The following is a 25,087-nucleotide window of genomic DNA, read 5'->3' as shown; positions in this document are numbered from 1 at the left end:
TTTGAACAACTGCAAGATTAATCTAAAAAATAACTACCATGTTACTGATAAACAACTCCAAATTACAAATAACTCTGTCCGTAAAATGGGCAAACCAAAGGCTAAAAAAACTAACAAAATAAAAATAAAAAATGGCATTCCAGAAAACTGCACAGGAGTCTGCTTTCCTTAATCAAACAAACTGAAGCCCATGTCCTGTAACAGATGCAAATAGATGAACTTGTTAGTAAATGCAGGACACCAACAAACTAATGCCCATGTCCTGTGACAGGTAGGCCTTTCCAAAGGAGAACACAGAAAAAGACGTTTCCTTAGAAGATATACTGGCCAGGGCCTGTTGCAATGGCCTAACAATATATGACGAGTGTCAACCATGACACAGATGCCACCATGATATACTTAGCACAAGAAATTAGTCAACCAACTATTTTGGATACTAAGATGGATCACACTAATGCAACAATCAGATGTCAATGACTGATGCTAGGATTTTTTCCAACCATCATACAGGACACATCAACAGAGCATTCCGGTAGGTTGTCCATATTTACAAGACACCCCAGGAGAGACTGCTCGTGGAATGGCCACCATTCTGCCCATTTGAAGGCTATTGGCCTCCCTCCAGCTAAAGATGAGGTGATGGCCTTGCATTATCACCACAAATTCTCTATTTTTCTTATTAATCATAGTCATTCATGAATTCAATTACACACCAAACAACCTTACCTCGTCTGACTCTTCCTTTTCTTCTACTTTCTCTTCTTTCTTAGGCTCTGCCGCTGCAGGTGCAGCAGCTACTGCACCAACACCACCAACATTCCCAGTAACTGCAACAGCAGCACCACCAGCAGGCACTGAAGCAAGCTTCTCCCTCCCAGCCGCAATAACCTCAGCCAGATTCTTGCTCTTTAACTCATTCAGAAGAAGCTCAATCCTATCATCTTCAGCATCCACTCCAACTGAAATTTTAAAACAAACTAATCAAGCAATACAGCCAGACAAATGAAACTTAACATTGATAACTCCGAGACTTTGATACTAAACCTTTCCGACAAGAAAAGCAAATGATAGTGCAAATATAAATTTCTAAAAAGTATGAAAGCCACCTGCTGCAAGAATTTTCTTCAAGTCTTCAGCAGAAGGATTGGGGTTTCCACCCAAAGAAGAAAGCAAATATGCAGCAATGAGCTTCATTTCTGCAGCAAGGTCATTGAAGAAAAAAATCCAAATAAATGAAAAACTTATCCAAAACCATATGAGAAAAAGAAGCAGTGAAGTAGAAAGTGCAATTCAGACAATTATTTACTTGTGGGGCAGGACAAAACGATTTCAATAACAAATAAACCTCTGGTAACTAAGAAAAAGATGCCAAGACTTGGCACAGATTCATAATGGATAGTTGAGCAATACAGAAAAATTGTAACCAACACATGAAATAATCATTATAAGCCTCATGGAGACAGAAGAAGACGCAGAAATAGATGGTCGGTAGTGCATAATGCAACAATGTTCAGCTAAGACAGTATGAATCTAAAATATCTATTCATTTCATAGGAGTTCACTTATCACTCATAGGAGCCAGAGTGACTAAGTAGGACCGTTCTAAAAGCACAGAAAATAGACAGACACTGCAAGCATCAAACACGAAGTCAACCTATCTTCAATCAAGCTTTAAGATTGTATACAGTGGAACATAGTATGCAATGCGTATGCATTCCGAACCATTGATATCTAAGGTACTAACCAGGTTCGGAGATCAGAGATGGATCTTTACAAAAAATCGTTATTCCCGTGGTTTGTCTTAAAATAGGTAAAAGAAAAAGTGATTGGAGATCTATTAACATTGCATCCATCAGGAGCCTTGAGTGCACATTACGCTTTCATTAAACAATCCTCACGGTATATACCATGGGCAGGGGATGCGATTTTCAATCACTCAACCGCTCATCATAACATGGAAATCTTTTGAATACAAACAATGAAAAAGAAAAATACAGCATATAAGCTGCAATGCGTTCAAAGCAGCTTCTTGCACCAGAAACTACCTAAAATCAGTACGAGATCATACTCAAATAAGAGGAGAAGAATACAATTACTTCGATGGAGAGTAAGAACATAGCATGACTTAAATAAACAATGCGATTCAAACCGCAACAAAATGAACGTATAAATGAAAAAAAAAAAAAAAAAACAATGGTGACAAGTACCAGTCAACTGATTCCACAGACACAATCGAAAAATGAAATGAAGGCAAAAGTAGAGAATAAGACGACCAATATGATAGGATAAAAAACAAAGTTAAAGTGAAGGAGATATTACCTGAATGTGCCGCGGAAAGATGACACTGTGTACTCCTGCACGGCGAAGCAAGGTCAGTAAGGGTTTTAGGGTTTCCGGATGAAATGGGGGCAAAAGGGAAGAATATATACTACATATAAATATTACACAAAGGCCCCCAGAGTTGGGCTTATCACTTTTGCAGGAGAAGATGTTGAAGTAATTTTAGTTAGGCCCCGATCGAACATCATAACTTATACTTTAATTATCCACGTTTAGATTAGCAAAGAGACATTAATATGTATACGATAATGGAAACTCTTAGGCTATAAAATCATTAAAATTAACTATAAACTAATAAATTAACACTAAGCAGTATAACTTCTCCTGAGTAGCAATACGATAAGAGTTATTTCAGTATGCACTTCTGTCACCGTAAAAGTTCTAAACCAGTGGACTTCAGCAGGCAACTAGCTGATGGAGTCGATTTAAAAACTCAAAAACAGATTATGAGTTTGGGATTCTCCTCGCTAAAATTACAATACTCTTCTGAATTTTGATTTGCACAATTGCCATGTGATATTTTCAATGATTTTGTCCAAGCTTTTACGAGCCTTTGGTGAAACTAAATCCTTTTTCAAAGGCAAAGTGATTCACGGGAAAATGATAGTATCTGGGTTTCTCTATGATGTTTACTCCAACAACCACTTGATCTCAATGTATGCGAAATGTGAGTGTCTTGAAGCTGCCCGCCAAGCCTTTGATAAAATGCCTGAAAGGAATATGGTCTCTTGGACAATTTTAATATCGGCCTACTCCAAGATGGGTCAAGCAGAAGAAGCTTTAGAGTGTCAGAAATTAATGATTGATGCAGGCTATGAACCGAATGCATTCACTTATGTCAGTGCTATCTCGGCTTGTACAAGCAAAGGGTCTTTGAGAACTGGCAAAGAGATCCACGGAAGGCTATATAGAGTTGAACAAGATTTAACTAGCTATGTTAGCAATTCTCTGATCAGTCTCTACGCAAAATGTAGGATGATAAGAAGTGCTCTGCACGTGTTTAATGAAATCCAAGACCCAGGTTTGGTTTCCTGGAGTTCAATAATTGCTGGGTTTTGTCAATGTGGAGAAGATGAGGAAGCTTTGCAATCTTTTGTGCAGTCTCGAAAGGTGGGTGTGGAGATTAGTGAGTTCATCTCAGCAACTGTGTTAGGGGCATGCACGAGCCTTGGAGATATAAATAGCGGTATGCAACTGCATAGCCTTTTGATCAAATGCGGGGTTGCATCTGATCCATATGTTGAGACAGGGATTATAAATCTTTATGTGAAATGTGGGAAGTTAAATAGCGCTGAACAGATTTTCTCTGAGTTACAAGAACCGGGATTGACCTCATCTGCTGCACTTATAGGAGGGTATGCTCAAGGAGGTTACAAGAGGAAAGCAGTTAAGCTCTTCTCTGAGCTACATTTAACTGGCAGAGTACAACATGAACATACATTCTCATCTGTTCTTCCCGCTTGTCAGATAGAAGAGGGGAAACAAATCCATTGTATGATAATAAAATTGGGGTTTAGACTAGAAAAATTTGTTGGAAATGCGCTTCTGGATTTGTATGCAAAATGTAGATGTTTGACAGACTCCATGAAGATATACTCTGAAATGATCCAAACAGATTTGGTCACTTGGAATGTGTTAATTGCAGGACATGTTCAGTGGGGTCACTGCAGAGAGGCAACAGAACTTTTCCGGAAAATGAACTTCGAAGGCAAGTCTCCTAATGCTTACACTTATTCCAGTATTTTGAACGTTTGTGGAGATCTTCCAGCAATTGAATGGGGTAAGCAGACTCATTGCTGCACAATAAAGTATGGCGTTGCCTCTGGTGTAATTGTTGGGACAGCAATCATAGACATGTATGCAAAGTGTGGGAAATTGAGTGATGCAAGGAAAATATTTAATGTTACACCCAGCAAGAACTTGATCACTTGGAACAGTATGATTGTTGGATACGCCCAGCATGGGTTTGGAAAAGAAGCTTTAGACATTTTTAACCAAATGCAGGTAGAAGGTATTAAACCCAATGATATCACCTTTATTGGAGTTTTATCTGCATGTGGACATGCTGGTCTTGTTGAAGAAGGTGCATCTTACTTTGATTTGATGAGCAGAGAACATGGGATCAACCCGAGGATTGATCACTATTCCTGCATGGTGGATTTATATGGACGAGCCAGTCAACTCAGTAGGGCTTACGATTTTATAGCAAAAATGCCTATCGAGCCAGACAAGGTTATTTGGCGCAGTTTTTTGGCTGCTTGTAAGAACCATAAAGAACTGGAATTAGGAAAATATGCTGCACAACATATTTTGAAGATTGACCCTGATGATTATTCTGCTTATCTGATGTTGGGGAGTTTATATTCTGATGCAGAGATGTTGGAGGAAATGGCAAATATGAGAAAGGCCACCAAAGAAAGAGGATTCAAGAAAGAGCCAGGAAGTAGCTGGATTGAAGTGCAAAGTATAGTCCACATTTTCAAATCCGGAGATGTAGCTCATAGGAATACTGATCTCATCAACAAAATTGTGGCTGAATTGACTCAGCAAATGATCGATGAAGGGTATGTATCAGAAGCCCTTTTTGCTCCAACATGAGGAACAAGTGAAACAATTAGAATGAAATTTTTCGGTCAAAAGGTGATATATATTAAATCGGGATACAGTCAATCTGGAAATTTCTGGACTTCTGTTGACACAGCTCCTAGTCGACTTAAAACTATTGACTGAAAGTATTTCTCCACATATACTAAAACAGCATTTCAGTTCATCTCATGAACTTCATTACAGCATATGCCCTTCCTGGAGTTTGAGTGATATGGTAGAAGCAAAACAGGATTCTACATAGCACTGTTAACTGAAAGGCAACCTTGAGCAGTAATTGGATGCCAAGTCAGATGAACTCAAAGATAAAATAAATTAAGCATCCAGCAGCATGTAACTTGTCAGCTCATGATGCTTCAGAAGTGAGTGAAGAGGAGCCCAGAGAATCATTCACGAGACTGGCAACTGAGCAGAAGGGGTGGGTGGTGTCCGAGGTGAAAGGTTTACCAACTCAAGTGCTCTCACTCTTACTTCAAGAGGATAATCTGCCACACACCCAATTCGTGGACCAGCTCCAGTGGACCATTTTCTAGACAACTGACGACCCAGTTCATATGAATGTGTTGCTTTCTTTGAGTTGATTCTCTGAAGCACAACTCTTTTAGGCACATTTGCTTTTGGGCTCTGAAGACCTCCAGATAAAGTCCTTCTGTAGTTTACTTGACCTTCATCAACTGGTGCAACTTCATTTGGTTTTGAAGACAAGTCTTTCTCCTTCTCATCTGGAACTTCTTGTTGCGGGAGTTCTGATTCTGCTGAGACTTCAGTACTTTCCTTCCTTTCAACAGTTTTGACATCATCGTAATAATCTTCATTGGATGAGGAGAGTATCTGTATCAATTTGAAAAACGGTTATGGACCCAACCCTCCTATCTGTATCAATTTGAAAAACGGTTATGGACCCAACCCTCCACAGAACTAAGTAGAGAAAATCGGACAACTATGAACACGTTCATACCTTGACTTCATCAAGATTGACGCCATTTTCGCTCAAGAAATCTAAAAAGATCTTTAGGTTTTCCTCCGTTGGACGATAATGTCCACTGTATGCCCAGATAGCCTGCAATGGAAAGAAGAATGTCAAAGATCTGAGTACAAGGATGTCACACCAACCAATATTGCAAACAGTTGTTTGCTTGGAGTGGTAGTCTTAATTGCAAAAGTTCCAGCATTTGCTGCATTCAGCTGCTTGTTTTAATTGAATGATATTTAGTTCAAAATCTTGAAACATAAAATTTAGGATGTGTAGTAGTAGTATATGTGGCTATGCACAAGCAAAATGTACATAGCCCTCCAGTAATAGTCTATTTTCTGTGATAATGAAAAATGAAATGATTCACTTTCTTCTTTACATAAATGTTGAATGCCATACCTTCAGTGCGCCATTTTCTGCAATAAATCTTCCAGCTGCTAGTGTAGCTCCTCCAGCAAGGAAGCTCGAATGGTGAAATATCCCTTTCTTCTTCTAAGAAACAGAAGATATCATTTAAGGGTTAGTACTTTTTTTTTTTTTTTGAAAATCATAGCCAGTAGTAAAGAAGGTAGAACAGAAGATTCCAGTAATAACAATTTTCATGTGGCTTTTCCTCCAGACAGTATAATTTTTACATAGTAGAAATACAATTAAAGAGTTGCTTATTTACCCGACCCGCATAGAGCTTTCTAGAGGAGCTCATCACAAAAATCCACTTGCCCTTTATGCTTGCTGTAGTTGTCTCAAGAAGTTCTCCAGTTTGCTTGTGCACAACTTTCCCCTCCATCAGTATGTACTCGTATTGCTCTCTCTCTTGCTAAAGATAGAAAAAAAAAAAAAAAAGTGAGCAACTAGAAATCCTGTCTGCCATATGACCATGTAGCATCTATATAAGGTGTTTTTTTGAAGGATAATTGAATGGCATCAGGATATTCAAGATATTTCCACATTTGGTAATAAGATGTTAAGATCACTTGCAGTTTAACAACCTGCATCAAATTTGTATGAAAAAAGATTCCCAAACCTCTTGGAGTTCGTGTACTTTGCCTATTCAGGATCAATTAAGGTACAACCCTCATTTTATATCTGTTGTAGACATACATAAAGGAGCTAGTGGATGCCCAAACGAAGAGAGGACTTACAGGACCAAGATATTTAACGAACTGCTGTCGAAGCTCTGGCCTTGGACATGCTGGGAGATCAACATCCCTGCCATTTCCGATGTCCAGCCTACAAGAAAAACGTTGCTATTGAGCGAAATCTGTCTGAAAATTTCAGAATGCGATAGTTTGTGAATCATTCATTGATTCTGATTATGATAAAAACTTGGGCACATTATATGGTAGAAATTTTCAAGACAGAACAGAGTCGCATATCAGGGGATTGGAATTTAATTCTGATAAAAACGTAGCAATCTCCGTTTCCTTGTTAAGGTTGCTCAATTTGATTAGACACGGTCGGAGATCTTTGCTTACCAGTAAAAGAAGGGCTCGCCGGGATCAGCCTTGTACCATTCCTCGTAATAGATATGCAAGTTATGCCCATAACGATGCCGTGGATCAATCTGCTCAATACGTAATTGGAACAGGAGTTAGAGAAGAGTACGCAAAAAAAAGTAAGCAAAAGAGCAAAGAGCAGAAGTAAATTAAAAATCTTAGTTACTATTTTTTTCTGAAAGAATCTTACAGCTTCAATCCAGTGCTGGAAAGCCAATTTCATTGCCTTTTCGTCTTTAGATAAACCTTTACCGACCTGTTAAGAATTTAATTACATTAGGAAACAAAAAAAAAGGGGATAAAGTAGAAAAGGCAAGAAAATACGAAAGTCCAAAAAAAAAAAAAAAAAGGAATATCGGTATAAATGACGAATGGCTGAAGGAACATGCCTTTGAAGCATTTACTACAACTCGATTCCATCGGGAGGCAGCAGTCTCCGGTTTCAGGTAATCAAAGAACGAAATTGTGCTGTGATTTAAGCGAGCGTAATCGATGAGCTGCCACCTACAAGAAATATAACGATTTAGAAAAAAATAATTAAAGAAGGAAATGAAAATTGGGTGACTGTAGGAAAAAGAAAAAAATCTGTGACGTACAAAAGAAAAGACCAGTCCAAGAAAAAATAAGGAAAAAACAGAGCAGAGCCAAAACTGGTCTTTTCCGGAACTCACCAGAGCTCCTCGGCGACAACAGCGGAATCCGCCAACCTCCGGCGAGTGCGGTAGCTCCTGTACACCTTCTGAAGCCTCACAGCCGCCGTCGTCGACAAGTATCCGCGTCCAGAAGGCGCATCCGTTTCAGTCGTAGACCCAACAACCTCCATAGTCGCCAACTCGGAAACAATCCCTCCATAGTCGCTTATCTCCGTCGAGTTCGTGCTGGAGCTGTCCAAGCCGGCAGAGGGGAAGAAGTCGGAGGACTGACCGACGTCGAGACTGAGGTTGCACTTGTATGCGACGTTAAGCGGGAGGTCGAAGGTGGGTAAAGCAGCATTCTCGACCTCCATGGTCATCGAATCAGAGGTCCGTGATTATTCGAGGGGGAACAGAAGAGAAGCTGAGAGGTCAGAGTGGCAACTGGCGACTGGGGACAAACTTTTATGGTGAGGCGATGACGTCGTCGGTGGTAGCGTTGGGCCCTCGCCAGGTCAAGTCAGCAACCATTAATGACTGGGTCGAGTCAGGGATTTGGCGGGTTCTACATTGACACCGTTACCTGCTGTAATTTATGGGAGAATATAATAATCTTTACATAGGATAACTTTTAAAAAAATTATAACATTAAATCAATGTTAAATTACATAATAACCCAAAGTTTGGGATGAGAGGAATTTAGAGATTGACTTAGGATTGGAGTTGGGTTTTAGGGTTGAAGTTTAGGGTGAGGTTTGGCACCCAACCCAACCCATGATTTTTAGCAAAATGAAAATACAATATATATAAAATAAACTTTTAGTTTATTTTATAGGGTTTAATTTTTTATTTATTTATGAGATTTTTCTACTTTTATTTTTTATTTTTGAGAGAGAATATAAAAAAATCATTTATTTTAAAGTGTCATGCATTAAATAATAATCATCTAAAGTACTTTACTTTACCTGTTTATAATAAAGAAGTTGGGTACAACCGACTTTTGATGGATTTAGGTGGATAAAAAGTAATATTTATACTCATTTCAACAACTACTAGGGAATTTCGAGTAGGGTCCAATAAATGCGTAAGCGATATTTACTGTTTTAATTGCGGTCTCGTAGTAAAATCTGCGTATGAGACAACCCCTACGGCTACTAGTCCCATATTAATTGGTATTCCGTCTTCCAGTAAAAAAATTAGTAAACCAACTCACATAACATAAAAAGGAACGTACGAAAGAAACGATATTACGTGGTTAGGCGACAACCTAGAATCTACCAAAATCGGGTGAAGTTTTGCAACTTCAAACATACAAAATCGAGGTCCGATTTCTCCCTCGACAAACCCCTCTTTCTCTACACAGAAAATCCCCAAAACCCTCGTCGTCTCGACCTCTCCTAAAAAACCCCCAAATCAGAGGGATTTAACTTCTTAATCGGGTCCTAACGCGGTTTCGAATTGGGTCGGGTCGGGTAATCGGATTCAAGACACCTAATTAACACCGTCTAGATATATATACAAATCCTGGAAGCTTGAACAGAAGAACCCGGAAAAGCATACCAAAGTTGAATCAGGAATATTTGCCATGGAAGATCAGTTGGGTCAACACACTGTTGTTGAGATATTTATATCGGGCTAGTCCTTGTAGATTTTGAAACCAGTGCGCTAAAAGGCTCAAACTTATTGGAAAAGCACAACAGGTAAATCTACAAGGACTAGCCCGGTCGATATAAATATTTCAGCACTATCCCGCACGGGATAATCCGTGAAATTCAAATTTGGGGCCCGTATAAAGCACGGGGAACAAGTCGTGAACAGCGGTGGGAGCGGGATTCAAACACGGGACCAACTTGCTCTGATACCATGTTAAAACTATTATGCTAAAAGACTCAAATTTGATAGAAAATCACAACAGCTAAATCTCCAATGACCCGGTTGATATAAATATCTCAATAACTTAGCACGATGACGTCTCCTTTATACTTTTCCGTGTGGTTTAAAATAACTCCTGTTGAATCTTCTAAACCCGTCTGGTTCCTTAGTTCACTGTAGCACGATGACGTCTCCTTTGTACTTTTCCTTGTGGTTTAAAATAACTCCTGTTGAATCTTCTAAACCCGTCTGGTTCCCATTTAGTGGCTGTCCAAATCTTTCTCATTATTTTTGCTTTTGTTACAACAGATGAACAATTGAAACCGAAAAGCAACCAGGACTGAGAGGCTTTGATGGATATGTACGTGAAACAAGTCTGGACGGTCAGACTCGCTCACTGGAATTTCGTTTTGCCGAAGCAGAATCCGTGAAACTTCGCGATGAACCCATTGAGCATGAGATTTGCTTATTTCAGTACCTTCTGTGCATTGACCAGGCCATGTGGTCAGACTGGCTCACTGGAATGTCGTTTTGCCGAAGCAGAATCCGTGAAACTTCGCGATGAACCCATTGAGCATGAGATTTGCTTATTTCAGTACCTTCTGTGCATTGACCAGGCCATGTGTTCGTCGTTGCCACGAGCTTGGAATGTTGAAGCAGAAGATAAACTTTCCTTTTTCCGTTTTTTTGTTTTTTTTTTTTTTTTTTTTATATATATGTGGTGGTGATGCTTGTGTTACACTTCCACGCAGTTGCCATACATTTCTTTTAGCTAAAATGGTTGGAAGTGGGAAAAAAATATGGTCAACAAGAATCATTCTTTGATGCTAAAATGTTTTTGTTCAGGAAAAGTAATCCAACGGAGTGGTTTGAATTTCATGTTTGTCAGTCACGCCCGGCCAAGAAGACTCCGGGTCTTGTGCTTGTATTCAAGAGCTTCTCTCGTGGAAAAAATGCATCGAAAGTCCATAGTTGGTAAGTGATCGTGAGATATATCTATTCATTTCTGTAGAAAGCCAGATTTCATCTTATGCTCAGGAAATGTCATTTTCATTGATAAAGACTAGTAGGATAAAAAAACGAAGTTAATGCATGGATATTCAACGATCATAGATTAAAAGAAGGTGAAGCCCAACTTGTACGGATTTAATTTCTGTCTTGTGTAGATTCCTCATTTTTAAACTACAAAACATCTAGAGGATGATGATGAGAGAAAGAATAAAATTTATTTGTGTCCTTCTGTGTCGAGCTCTCCAACCATGTCGATAACTAGTGAGTCATCTAGATTTCATTAACTTAAAGCCATGGTCCATTAGCAAACCACGTGGGAAGTTTTCTAATAAGATTACATGGAAATGGTTAATGCTGTTTAAGCTGTCTGGGTCTAATTTCTGTCTCTTCTATGGATTCACTTCCCTGTATTGTCTCTCTTCTCTTCTGCAAGCACAAATATTGACCATGTTCTAAAATCAATTTCATGTAGTGGCTGACAACAGTTCCTAGAGTTGTTTTGAGTTTTGACCTTCAAGAGAGACCAACCAACACCATGAAATCTTCAAGCTCTAGAGCTGTTAGTTACAAGAAAAAAAGAAGAAAAAGTTTTATTTGAGACAGAGAGGGTGGCAACTTGTTGTTTGATGCAGTTTAAACTTGAGACTGAGAACAGAATACAGCTATGGCACTGAAGTTTCTGCATTATTCTGAACTGATTCCAGTTATCCATTCCAAAAGGCATCCAGGTCATGCTTTTCATTTGTGTTTGGAAGTACATGATGCCTGAGGATTCTCACATGCAAATAATTTTTATTTTGTTTAATGTAGACATAGCTGAAGAGCTAGTCTTTGTAATTAACTGAAGAGCTCTTCATCTACGTATCGTAGTTGGATACAGTGTTTACATCGATCTCTATCTCTATCTATCTCTATCAGCATGTGCCCTTATCCTCACTCCAACGGATCCATTTTAGTCTCGACCACCCAGAAGAAAAAGAAAAAAGTTTGTGTTTGCGACTGCAGGAAAAACAGACACGGTATCATTCACTGCACCATAAATTTCAGAGTACGTCGGAACGTCTTCATCCACGGTCCTCGCACAAGATGTAATGCAAAGAACCGCTGTTCCTTTTCTGGTATTTTCTAAGAGAAAGTAAAGGGGAACACTGGTGCCTGATAGAAACTTCTCCATTTAAAGAGTGCACACCCGGCCCTCTTAAGTCACATCTTATCTCCAGTCCACTATCAAGAGAATTTCTTGGTGTTTTCTGTTAGAAGCTATAAAGCCATTTCAGTAATCAGTGCCAAAAAAAAAACACTTCATCGTCTGTATATTGACTATAAATCCGCACTGCCCCTCCAAAAGTTTTACCCAAGACGACAAAATAATGGAGGCATCAAATGCCCAACGTTGGCATATCGATCTCTTTCTCTAGCAGTTGAAAAGTATAAGAGAGAACCACCTATAGAGGGTGAAGATTCACCTCAAGGATCCAGCTAGTGTAATCTCGGCTGATACAACTATCACCTCATGAGAGAAGGCATTTATGATATATCAGCACTGATACAGATTGAAACGAATGAACTAAAAGTCTCTCAAGACAAGACATGTCACAATCAGTTTCCAGCATTGGGTAGTGCAGCCATGAATAAATTGTACGAAGACTCAAGATCGAAATGAAGCTGTCTCGTCTGTTGCTCAGTCAGCTCATCAGCAGCTTCCATCTTAGAGAGCTTCTCCATCCAATCCTTCTATCTTCACTTTCCCCTCATAATCTGATGGCAAAATACTGAGCTTGTTTATTGAAACCTGTCAACAGGGGATGGACTTGATCTACGGCAACCATATTGAGCTTCAGCCAATCCATGGCCGTGATAAAATGCTGAACGCATTCTGCCACGCTTGCGGCTGATATGGCAGCAGAAGCTCCCATGAATTTTTCGAGTGCTTTCTCCACTTCTCCTCACAAAGTTCTCTTCAATTTGGAAGGGTCTTCGTTTATGATGCGGTGGGAATGATTTCAACCACCCCAATTTTTTTTTTCTCCAACAATTAATCCAAATTTTGACCAAAACTCAATTTTGACAAATGACAGATTGTTTGATAAAAATTTTATGCTTTGGCCATTAAGAGTTTTCAGTTGACTAATAGTTAGAACTTATTGGAATATTTGTTTGTATCGACCGGGCCAGTCCTTGTATAAAATCCGTGCGGTTGCTTTCCTAAAAGGTTCGAGCCTTTTAGCGCAATGGTTTCAACATAGTATCAGAGCAGGTAGGTCCCATGCGGGGGAGTGTTAGAATATTTGTTTGTATCGACCGGGCCAGTCCTTGTATAAGATCCGTGCGGTTGCTTTCCTAAAAGGTTCGAGCTTTTTAGCGCAATGGTTTCAACATGGTATCAGAGCAGGTAGGTCCCGTGCGGGGGAGTGTTGGAATATTTGTTTGTATCGACCGGGCCAGTCCTTGTATAAGATCCATGCGGTTGCTTTCCTAAAAGGTTCAAAGCCTTTTAGCGCAATGGTTTTAACAGAACTGGTGTTCAATTTTGATAATCTGAACCATGAATAAGGTTCTAAGTTTAATGATTAAGTTTTCATGAATACAATGATATTCTTAAAATATCATTAAAAATTAAAAACCCTTCCATCCCCTCTTAAAAATAGATATAATGAAGGAAATCTGGGAGAAACAATGGGCTGGGCTAAAACACATGATGCAAATCTCAAAAGTCAAAAGTATCTCACCAGCAAGATCAGTAGCATTTGTTTGGTTTTTTAGTCATCAATTTTCAGCAAGAAGGGTGGCTTTTTTGTGTGAGATGCAATAAGAACTTGGGCTGAACGAAAAAATGGGCAACCTAGAGGGCATCCGGGGAAACAGGTAAAATTATTTAGCAGAGAGGTTTTAATGGAGAAGAAGACGAGTAACTCAGAAAGCATGTGATACAGGTGTTTTGTTTTTAGTTATATGTCAATGCTTATATACACAATGATAAAGTTATTAAAAACATTTTCACTTTTCTGGGATTACAAATGGTTCCTCAAAGTCTCATCGAATTACTTGGAAGACTTACCCCTACATATTTTAAACAATCACGAGAAACAGTACATACCTTGCAGAATTCGACGAAGAATCCGCAGGAGCCGAGCGCAGAATGACGTCCGAAGTATGACGGCGATGGGGTTTCTTCTAAATATGAAAGAGCAAGAAGAAAGACCCAACTAGCTGGGAAGAACGAGAGACGAGCAAGGTTGTTGGGATTTGACTTAGGAAAAACCTTTTATACCGAAACGAATTTCCAGTCGTGAACGTGAAAATTGACTATGCATGTCAAATCAATAAATTACATGGTAAGATCAGAAACTTGACTTTCTTGTTCTGATGCCACCGTCCACGCCATTCTTTCTTTGACCCATCTCATCCTGTCCCTTTCTAAAGTGTTCAGGGCTTGCATGTCGGTGAATCTCGAGGCGCTCCCAATTTCGTTTTGGTTCTTCTTCCGCCTTGTCATATGGATTGACATTAAAGCAATTGATCCTGAGTCAGTAATTTTGGTGTTCTCAGTTCTTCCACTTTGTTCCCCTTTTCTAATGCTCTTTCATTTTGTTAATAGACAGTTCCAGCATTGGCAGATGTCATTGGTTCACTTTCGGCCATTTTAATCGTTGTCATGAAAGCTCTTCCTTTTTGAAGATTTTGACAACCTTCCTCCATAAAAGTTTTAAGGAGCTCTCATACAAAGAAAATATTACTGCACTTACGGTGCGCCACTTTACAGGCTCTAGTAGTAATTTACTATTGAACGCCATTACAGCCGCATGGCAGTGCGAGAAAGTGAGAATAAGGGTGCTCTTCATGATCAGAAACTAGAAAAAACATGTACAAAAGACATTTGAAAATTACCCTTGATTAGGTTATATTTAAAAAGTATTTTTTGTTTAGATGCAGACTCGTCCTTTAGTCACAACATATCTCGATTAAGAAAAAAAAAAAAAATCTTTCTCCAGTTTGATTCTGTAAAAGTCAGTGAGAGTGTGAGAGACTTGAGGAGCATCTTTTCTGTTGCCTGAGAAGAATATCAATGATTTGCTCAAATTAAGAGAAGAATGAGATTAAAAAACCAAAACCACCTTGTGTTATACACCGAAAGAAACATCTTACAGCCAAAACCTCCTTTAGAATTTGTATTTATCGTCAAGAAAACCAGTAAGTCAGAAAAACATATACAGAATGCAATAAGACCTTCTACCCGAAACGAGGCATGGTCAGAATGGAATTGGAAAAAACTTTTTCATGTATTCAGTCACTCCAGTGATCCTGATCCGAAAGTAGCACACGTCCTGTCCTGTTACCATCATCCTGCATGTTCCAGAGACAAAAGAATTGATGTCATTCTACATGAAAAGATCAGAAGTACAAATGAATGCAAACTCACAAATGAAAGGTGTATTCTCTTTCTTCTTATTTTGTTATTTCTTATCGTTATTCTCTATATCACTTGGCTTTCAGCGCTTTACTTTTAGATGTTCCTAGGTTCAGTAGATTTTAATGTATCTAAATTTCTAAAGAAAATGTTAAGTAAGAAAAAATTACTAGCAAGAGAGAGAGATTACTCATTCAAAAAAAAAAAAAAAAAAAAGGAGAGAGAGATTACCACTTCTTCAGAATAAGAAACGGATGGAGACCATACAAGTATTTGTCTATCATTACTCCCGGTGTACAATTCCTTGGATAAAAAACGAATAACTAATCAAAACTCAACTAGTAATGGCACCAAAAAAAAAAAAAAATTCAGGAATAGCATAAACTTACCTGATCTTGCGGACTAAACCAGCAGCAGTTAACAGATTCATAGTGCCCACGAAATGTCATAGATGTCCTACCCGACCACAAATCAAATGCCTAAAAAGCAAATTGAATTAAATTTAAATTGGACTCATGGAAACAAGGACTTGCCATGTAGCAGATTCCAACAACTGACATACCATACCTTGACAGCTGTCATACAAGGAACATAAATAACAGATGAATCATCAGAAACTGCCAGCTGTACTGGTTTGCCGGTTTGTAGCCTCAAAGCCCCAAAGTTGACCAAGGTGTTGCAGCCAGACTCAATATCCCACAGCCTCAGTCTAGAATCTGAGCCTGATATTCAAAACAGAGACTCCTTTAACAAGATAAACAAAAAGTGGATAAATAAAAAGTTTCCTGTAATAGTAGATAAATGGTGCATTTGGTTACAGTCGTACTAAACATGTTGCACAATGATATCTACGAACCAAGCGCCAGCATTCCTCATGTGTTTGAAATTGGCTTTTCTTTTTTATAAGTAAGAATGTTTAGTTCATTAAATAGTTCTCCCCAGGCAAAGAAAAGAGCTTGTGAGAAAGTACTATTCGAAACAAGATACTCAACGTTAATGACATGAAAAACATAATCTCCTACTTTGTGCTGAAGGTAATCGTGTATCCAAACGAATTTTGGTTAATTGGAATAACAATCTAAATAATGGATATCAAGAAAATTCCATTCTTCAGCTCAGGTTTCAAACTTATCAGAGAAAAAACTAGTTTTCGTTTTTTTTTCACCAGGAACTTGAGTTGCATCACATGGTTAGGATCCTGTGAACTTGACTTTTTCTTTACAAGATTTAAGTTGATTCACAGAAGATCACCGGAAATGAAGTGAAGATGAGTAAGCAATAAAAATAAAAAAGCTAAGATATTGTCAAACAAAACCATCTGACAGTTTCACCCAATTTTTCAAATTCTTCTAGAATTAATTGTCTTTGGTCCTGCAGAATAATTTAACAGTATCAAAGTATTTGAGACAGACTTTGTTTTAATTAACTCTAAGAAACATTCATGGCCACTGGCTTTAGTGTTGACTGCAGAAATATTTGCAGGCTTCTCACTTGATCTGAATTATTCTTTTTTTTCATTTGTTAACGATGTATTAATATCTTTTGATAATGATGAGAAAAATTTACAATGATAAAAGCTTCAATAAGAGGAACCAGTATATCGCAAGAAAAGCAGCAACACCACAAGAAAGCCAATTTCCACAACACAACAAAAAAACAAGGTACTCAACAGTCTCCTCCACCCCAGCAAGAACTAATCAAGCAGCAGAAAATTTCCCACAATAATTTTTTTTTTTTGTTCAGAATGTTGGAAAATTGTATTAATCTCTTAACTTTGCATCTCTACAAGTCACAATGGCTGAAAGCATTGAGAAAGCCGGGTACTCACCTCCTCATAGTCACATGTTATGCTAGCATGCCCAGCGGGCCTACTTTGCATTTGGAGCTACCATCAAAAGTAAAACTACAGCAAGCCTTCTGAGGGGAAGACAAAATGACGGAAGAAAGATTGAAGGTCAAATTTTCAAAAGAAGGTGCTCCAAATCGGACATTTAGTGGGCAATGAAGTATTAAGTGATAATAGTCTCCTCTGCCCCATCACAGGGTGCAGGTCTAGCTATCAGTCACACTTCCCCACCGAATAATTTGATCAACTGCAAGGATTCCATGTTTTGCAGCACAACGCATGAAGTGTAAATTTTGAAGGTGCCAGTATGAATCAAGAGATTGGCAACGCTAATCTAGTAGATTGGTCAGTATTGCAAAGGCATATTGAGAGGCGATAGTGTATTACAAGTGAAGAACTTCTAGATCACATTGTTGTCTCTCACTCCCCTAATATGGGAATAAAAAAGGAAGAAAAGTAAATAACTAGCCTTTGAGGCCTTCAGAGCCTCCTCTTCAGTGAGAGTGTGTTTCAACTTAAGGTTCCAAGATCTAGTATAAAGCTGTAACTGGAGAAATCTTAGCATTGTGACTTGTGCTGAAGATGTTAACATGGACATCCTCCCCCACCAAATAATCGAGCCAAATGTTGGTAGAACTACCAGTGCAAACATGAATATGACAAGCATGGGAAAAACTAGGCATATCTTGCAAATTTGACTTACAAAGACCAGAGGTAAGGGTGAGGAAGGAGGCAGTGAGCTGCCAATAATGCTCATCATATCTCTACTTAGTATTGACTAGTATCCTCCTCAAGCTCAACTGATCAGTTAAGAATCTTCATAACCCCTAAGTTAAGGGAGCATTATTCAAAACCTTTATCTGCAAGACCAAACCACCGTTACTCAGGCGAATAGACTTACTTCCAATTCTTTTTGTTCTTAAGCCTACAAGAACAGATTTCCTTCCTATTGACCAAATGGCATTTAGAATTTGTTTGGATCCCTTCTCCAGAGAAGCACTTTTTCAATTGCCAGACTATTGACACAAGATATGTTTTGTATATAAGTGAGATTTTGTGAAGATAAGAAAAATAATAAAATACAACAATAACCAAATCTGTATAGATTTGATGCAACTGAATGTAAACAAACACTTCCAATAATTAGTATTCACATAAAGTTTACCTTTCAAAAGAGGAGAAAAAATACATAAAAGTCATATTCTCAATAGGCTGGTTTAATTTAAACCTAGCCTTTGGCTAAACATATCACAAGAAGAAGAACATGCAATATAATGACCATGCCTACTTTAACCAGGTTGGACCAGATAAGCTTTATCATATTCTTCATTATCAGCTTCATTCTTTTCAGTAATGTGAAAAGCTTTAGATTAAAGAACAAATACAGAAGAAGGGAGAGGAAAAAACTCTATCCTCAGATTACACGAGGATGTGAGTTTGCAACAGGAACATTGCTGACAGTTATTTTTATGAAGGAACATTCCTGACAGTTAACATACACTACGCTAAAGCACCAGGAATTCCATTGGCAGATAAGACATTTACACTGTCAACTGACTATAAGAGAGCCACAGAGATGAGAACTGCAATAGTACTAAGTATCCTTAAATAATCAGAGGGGAGGAGAACTGAAGGGCAGAAGCTTGACATCATATTGGAGAGCCCTAAGCTCTGCCAATGGGGTGTCACACTAGCCAGGTGGGTCCTTCCCTCAAAATCTCAGATGACACACAAACATCAGAAAGATCAGAATACTCAAGTGAAGCCCCATAAACATTTAACTTTTTGAGCAAGGTAACAGCAGGGGGGATCAGAAGGGAAGAGGCAGTGCAAACATGACCATCAGAGTTAATAACACGCTTCCAGTACTGGCAAGTGATAGAGCTGAGGAGACAGAAGCCTCCTTTCAAGTTGTCCCAAAACAGGAAGCATAAAAAATGCTCTCAATGATGCCGTCGAGACAGCCAAAGAGCTGGTAAACTTCCATCTATGTACTCATTCCTCCGAGAGAGCTGAAAGAGCTGTTAAAGGTTCATCTGTTACACTCATTCTGCAAACCCATGGGACAACAGCCATAGCCAATCTCCAGACAGTGCTCATGTTACTTATCAGAATTATGGTTTAAGTTTTCTAACTAACTTCAAAATTAAAGCCAAATCCTTCCTTCACTAATCATCAAATTAGGTTCCCTTTTTCAAGGAAAATGCAGTTAGTTTCCCCTTAGGTATGTACCACAAACGACTCATATGGAGGAGTATTAGGCACTCTATCTTAGAGGACACTAAGGAGACTACAGCCAAAAGCTTCATGACTAATAAACTGAGTTCCCATTGGAAGACATCCACTGACTCACTGAATGGCAAGGCTTCAGCAAGTGAGGAGCATCAGACAATGGTCCTCCCATAGAATGATAGCAAGACTTTAACACACACCACATTCTCATTGTAGTAGTAGAAGACAGGATCATGAAGCAACAGTTCCATCCGTACACTTATCCTGTGTTTCTAACTACATTGAGAATTAAGTGGCCATTTGGCCGTCTGAGTAGAAGCATTCACATCACATACATGACCAATGCAATGAATTGTATCACCAAAGGCAAGCAGAAGTTAGTCCACTTCGGATCTGGTCCTGAAAACCCCAAAAGGCAAAATCACACATACTTCTGCAAGTAGATTATAAGCATTGCACAATGTTCAACTACTTTATGTTCAGATCCTACAGCATCTAAGTCTTAAATTTTCAGTGGAGCCAGGAAATAGGAAAAAAATAGTCAACAGCAAAAAAAAGTCAGCATCCAAGCCACAGTTTGGATTGATTAGTGCACAAATTACAAAACATATGCAGAGCTCCATATCATATCCACATGAAATCAAATATGCTCTTATCAAGTGTTCAATTGGAGATTTTATAGGCATGAGAAGAAAACTCCCAACCATTAAAGAAAAATAAGGAACACAGGAACTCTCAATGTCTATAGAACATAGGTTACACATGTGTTTTTCTTTTATGCAAAAAGGATTCTAACACCAAGTCCGTCGCTGTAAAACTAAACAGATTCTTTTTTTGTTTCAGTCTTGGAAATCTTTCCAAATATTAGACACATTCTAACATATTACCAACAAAAGAAATAAAAAAATATCCAACTGACCTGCACTCAATAGATACATGCCATCTGCAGTTACCTTTAGCTCAGTGACAGCACCATAATGAGCAGTTGCACGGCTATGACTGGTTATCATCCCTGGATGCAGTCTCTGTGCCACCAAACCCTTTCTTTGATTCCGAATGACTGATGAATGTTTCACACTAGTACCAGAACCAGTTTTCTTTTGTGTTGCCCTTCCACTCACAGGAGCCTGTCCTGAGGACAAAGCTCGTGTCTCCAAACCCTGATAACAAGTTTGTTTTTCAAATACTCAGTTCTCTTAAAAAAAATAAAAATTCTGAAGTAGAAGAAAATATGCATTAAAAAGAGAAATTGGTGTATTTCACTTACTTCGATACATGGCAAACAACAACAACAACAAAAAAACAGTCAACATGAATTAGAATGTACGTGCAGAATCCCCTTTAGATTTTACTAATTTGGCAAATTTTATTTCTATTAAGTTTTGGGAATAGAGAGAAAGAAAGAGCAACAGAAACAGCAGTGATAGGTGTTCACCTTCATAGAAGTTTTTTCTAGCAGTGGTGGTCGTCTCCCAAATTGAGTTTGGGACTGATCCAGAACAAGAAAACTGCCAGCACGCCGGATGTCCCAAAACCGAATTGCACCATCACAACCCCCTGTTACCAAAACCCACTCACTTGATGTAGACCAGTCTACACTCATGACTCCATCTGCCATCACGACATAATATAATTTTTTTTTCAAATATACAGTTTATTATCATATATAAAAAGAAAACCTCATGAAGAGATATTGTTAAGGAGATAAACCTCGGTGACCAGACAATGTGTGGGTAAAAGCTCCAGAAGAAATATCACATAGACGGACTTGAACATCTTCTGTTCCAGCAGCAATTAGCATATGAGACGTAGCTAGGGAAGACATAGCTGTCCTATAAACCTTCCCAGGCATTTTAAAATTGATCACCACCTACAAGAGGAGTATTCTTTTAAATACAAGTAGTTTAAGAGTTTTAGGCATACAAAATTGAAAAAAGAAAAAGAAAAAACTTACCTGAGTGGTATTTGTGTCCCAAACATTGATATAATGGTCAAATGAGCCCGTAACAAAGAGACCTGTATCAATAGGATACCAAATTGCGGAAGATATGGCATATTTGTGTCCATATTCAACTTGCTTGTCAACAACGAAAAGGTGTTTATGCTTAGCAACCAGGCCTGCTCCATCATAATCTGATGGACACTGGACATCATATATAGCAGCTGATCCATCTGATGCACCAGATAAAAGATATCGCCCTTCTGTCAGATCAACCTGACCTTGTTGTCCAAAGCATTGCCAGCAAAACATCTTAAATTTAAAGGTCTCCAAATATGTAGAAGTCAACATTGACTACATATAGAAAAGCATGTCTGAAGCATATTCATGGTTCATACAGCACACAAGTTCTTTTTCTGTTACAATTTTTCAGAAGCCAGTTTTCACAAAGATATTTTGGTCTATAATACATGAAAACTTGTTTTGAGAATCCTGTAGTTTCATGTTTATAGCAGCATCTTCTGTTACTAATTTCCAAACTCATGACACAGAGAAAAAGAGTCCCTCAATACCAACACATGATAACATATTAACTTTTGACATTGCAGATAGGAAGAGCCAAATTGACCAATGCTGCGTCTGAATACCCAATTTAGTAGCCAATAAAAGAAAAGATTTTTTTATGTGAATCCATGGCTGCATTATTACATGTCTGCTCACTCTACAAGTTAAAAAATGACTTCTAAATCAAGCTATGTATGAAACAACCTAATATTCTGCTTTTAAATGTTGATGAGACCTTCTCATTGGTGCACTATTAGGTCTTCACTAAACATTACTAAACCATCCCAAACAACTTCTTTTAACTAGTGCTTCTCTTAGATGCTCCCTACTTAGCGCATCTCTAATTCTGTGTTTCCCATTTTTTCCTTCATCTTCATTCTCATCTTACACCACCATCTTTTGCAGATGTTGCTTCTCTGCTATTGAATATCCTGTTACAACGAGTATGATGGCCTACCAGTTGTCAGGCAGATTATGCTTTCACTCTTTTGTGGTATTATGCTTTCTCGCTTTCTTCAAAACAATGTGCCTATCACAAACCCCTCCAGACACTAGTCCTCATTTTATATATAAAACAGTATCCTAAGTGCTATATTGTCACCTTTCCTTCAAAAGATGGAGTCCACACAATAGAATAGTAATTCTTGGGTATAGTGTGGCCCCTAGTTTATGCCAGGCTCACAAACCCTTGGAATTTTCCATAAAAATTACAGGCAATTTGTTCCCTTTTACTTTGGCTAAATTTGGAATCCTTGGATTAAAAAAAACACATGCCTCCACACTGCCAGTTGCCATTGGATTTGTCAATTAAAGCTATATTTTCCACAAATACCAGGGGCCTATCACTTTACTATAGCTACTAGTTCATCTATGACAAATACAAAATGTAATGGGCTTAATGTTGATCCTTTACAATCTAGGCCTATTTTATAAGTGTTCATTTAGATATCTGTTCAATATGTTTTCCTCCTCCTTTATCTCGTTCATCTTAAAAAAATGACCAGAGCAATGGGCTTAATGTGGATCCTTTTACAATCTAAGTTGTATTTGTAGATGTTCATTTAGACATCTATGCAATGTGTTTTCCCCCTCCTTTATCTCGTCCTCCTTCAATAAAATTGACCAGTTATACTTTCACACTTTTTAAAGCATTTAAGATGGTCTCTATTGTAGCTTTTCTCTTAAATTTATTGCATAGACACCTTTTTTGCTCCCCTTTTATCTGAACTTGTTGTAAACGTTACCAGGGCCTATATATGCTGCTTTATTCATGCATTATTAGCTTTTGTCAGTTTTTATTATTCTCTATAAGTTTCCTCATCTCTAGAACCTACAATTCCTTAAAACATCATTTTTTTCTTGGGCTACTTCTTGACTGTGCAGTCCACGACAATGATTTTTAATATGATTGCCTTTTGCGTTAGACTCTTCAAGTTCATCTCTTGCTGCAGTTCTAATAAATTTCTGTCATGTGTTTCCGGGTCACATAATTTCCTGTTCTGGATTGGATTTTCCAGACTCTTTAACTTTGATTCTTAAACTTCAGACTTTCTTCAAACCAGCTTCTACGATATCATCATTGACAAGCCAATCGATTATTGCTATTCATATTTCCAATACCGATGTAAAAATCCTACAGTTGTCGTATGCTCCCTGGAGAGATTCTTTCTAACTGTATAATCCTTAAATGTAAATCAGTAGCTGGCCCAAGGAGGAAAAAGTCAACAAGTTTCTGTTAGCCCAAATTTCGAGCAACTGAGTAGTCCAATTGAGTATTGCAAGGATAATAAACAGCCATAATCACTACCAATAACTAGTATTTCCTCGAGACATACGGAAAGTGGCAAACACCCTCCAACGAGTACTTACTCTCGGTTCGGTGACAAGTTATTGAGTAATGCATGAACATTCAAGAAGCAGGATGACTTATATAGCAAAGCTTATACCTGAAGAGAATTGACGGCGCCTCGGTGAGGAGTAACTATGTCTTTACGGTTGGAGAGCTGGAGAGAAGCAAGACGATGGGAGCGGATGCGACTGGCAAAAGATTTCGGGCTGATTCGACCCGCTTCGCGATCTCCCACCTCTTTCCACATCCCAACTAAGCATCTCTCTTCGTCCCAGAAGCCGAGACAGAAATTGCTCGCGAGCAGTTAACAGATCTCGGAAACGAGAGTGAGGAGAAAGAAACACTCGAGGTTTTTCGTCGTGTGAATCAGACTGTTTTAGAGGCGGAGGAACGATGCTCGGCTGCGGACTCTTACCGAGAGGAAGGGAAAACCAAAAGTTCAGGACTCGGTTCCATTTTCAACTCCCGACCGAGGTAACTCCGTTCCGAGTTCAGGGCCAACATGAATCTTGAGGCTCGCGGCGCCATGGCATTGAACGGACAACTCGTAAGTAACCTTTTTTTTGTATTACTAAGTAACAATATTTTGTAATTTTTTAATTGCATCAATAATGTCAAGAATCTCTCTGTCTTAAGACTCTTATCGTGTAAGCTTATGAGTATTTACTGTTCCATTATCACTGCCAACTGCCGATAGGGGGCGTTGGATCAATTTAACTACTTTATACTCATTAAAATCAATATTATTAAATCCAATGCAGCCACCGACCATGTAAAAATCTATGCAATATTACTGAGAAAACCCATCTAATTAATTCACCCTAATCACTTATGGATCGCATGTCGCCCGGTCCGAACCAACACATTTGCAGACATGGAGCCCATATGGTGCCAAAGTAACCTACCTGCTCAAGTCACACGGTGGCCTTGGCTAAGTCCCCTCCGCTGATAAGGGTGATTAGCAATCATACATACATAAGATTTTGACCGATATGTAACGGATTTTAGCCTATTTGATACACTACGTACCTGATAACAATATAAATCTGTTACCATGTCCCAGACCAGGCCAACCAGTGGATGGTCAAAGCCGTGACACCCAGCGTTACCACCAGGAGGGGTGAAGTGTCAACCGATAAACTTGGAAATGCGTCTTATGGACGAGAATTACGTTGACGGAAGAATAACAGGAAAAGTGGTCCCAAAGAAAAATTGGCTCTCGAAACGGCCACGTACTCACTGTCAAACGCACAACGGCAGGCAAAGTAAGTGAAGGCGCGAGAAACCCTTATCCTCTTTGCTTTCGCTCCGAGTCTCTTCG

At 38.7% G+C, this 25,087-nt stretch overlaps 4 protein-coding genes across 4 annotated transcripts; 1 reads left to right on the top strand and 3 right to left on the bottom strand.

Annotated features, from left to right (window-relative positions):
* Positions 1–17: 17 nt before the first annotated feature.
* On the bottom strand, positions 18–2,401 carry LOC137957367 (large ribosomal subunit protein P2-like). Its single transcript, XM_068805133.1, has 4 exons — positions 2,320–2,401; positions 1,107–1,196; positions 727–959; positions 18–195 (listed from the first exon to the last, which is right to left on the bottom strand). The coding sequence occupies exons 2-4, from the start codon at positions 1,192–1,194 to the stop codon at positions 169–171; spliced, it is 348 nt and encodes a 115-aa protein (XP_068661234.1). The 5' UTR covers positions 1,195–1,196; positions 2,320–2,401; the 3' UTR covers positions 18–168.
* Positions 2,402–2,865: 464 nt separating this feature from the next.
* LOC137955161 (pentatricopeptide repeat-containing protein At3g53360, mitochondrial-like) lies at positions 2,866–4,938 on the top strand. Its single transcript, XM_068802032.1, has one exon. It carries the CDS (start codon positions 2,866–2,868, stop codon positions 4,936–4,938), a length of 2,073 nt encoding a protein of 690 aa, XP_068658133.1.
* A 22-nt stretch (positions 4,939–4,960) lies between these two features.
* On the bottom strand, positions 4,961–8,463 carry LOC137957365 (IQ domain-containing protein IQM3-like). The gene is made up of 9 exons (XM_068805131.1): positions 8,085–8,463; positions 7,803–7,917; positions 7,604–7,669; positions 7,393–7,481; positions 7,060–7,147; positions 6,588–6,734; positions 6,317–6,409; positions 5,903–6,004; positions 4,961–5,775 (listed from the first exon to the last, which is right to left on the bottom strand). The coding sequence occupies exons 1-9, from the start codon at positions 8,423–8,425 to the stop codon at positions 5,335–5,337; spliced, it is 1,482 nt and encodes a 493-aa protein (XP_068661232.1). The 5' UTR covers positions 8,426–8,463; the 3' UTR covers positions 4,961–5,334.
* A 6,535-nt stretch (positions 8,464–14,998) lies between these two features.
* On the bottom strand, positions 14,999–24,176 carry LOC137957366 (WD repeat-containing protein ATCSA-1-like). Its single transcript, XM_068805132.1, has 9 exons — positions 23,864–24,176; positions 21,369–21,629; positions 21,125–21,284; positions 20,850–21,025; positions 20,334–20,574; positions 15,904–16,058; positions 15,726–15,815; positions 15,568–15,639; positions 14,999–15,272 (listed from the first exon to the last, which is right to left on the bottom strand). Exons 1-9 carry the CDS (start codon positions 24,011–24,013, stop codon positions 15,213–15,215), a joined length of 1,365 nt encoding a protein of 454 aa, XP_068661233.1. The 5' UTR covers positions 24,014–24,176; the 3' UTR covers positions 14,999–15,212.
* Positions 24,177–25,087: the final 911 nt, after the last annotated feature.

This window comes from Aristolochia californica, unplaced genomic scaffold, assembly GCF_029961685.1.
Source record: "Aristolochia californica isolate CCGP_79_NKW_82.1479 unplaced genomic scaffold, dmAriCali1.0.hap1 SCAF_2, whole genome shotgun sequence".
In the NCBI taxonomy this organism is placed as follows: Eukaryota; Viridiplantae; Streptophyta; class Magnoliopsida; order Piperales; family Aristolochiaceae; genus Aristolochia; species Aristolochia californica.
This window is presented reverse-complemented; position numbering and strand designations above follow the sequence as displayed.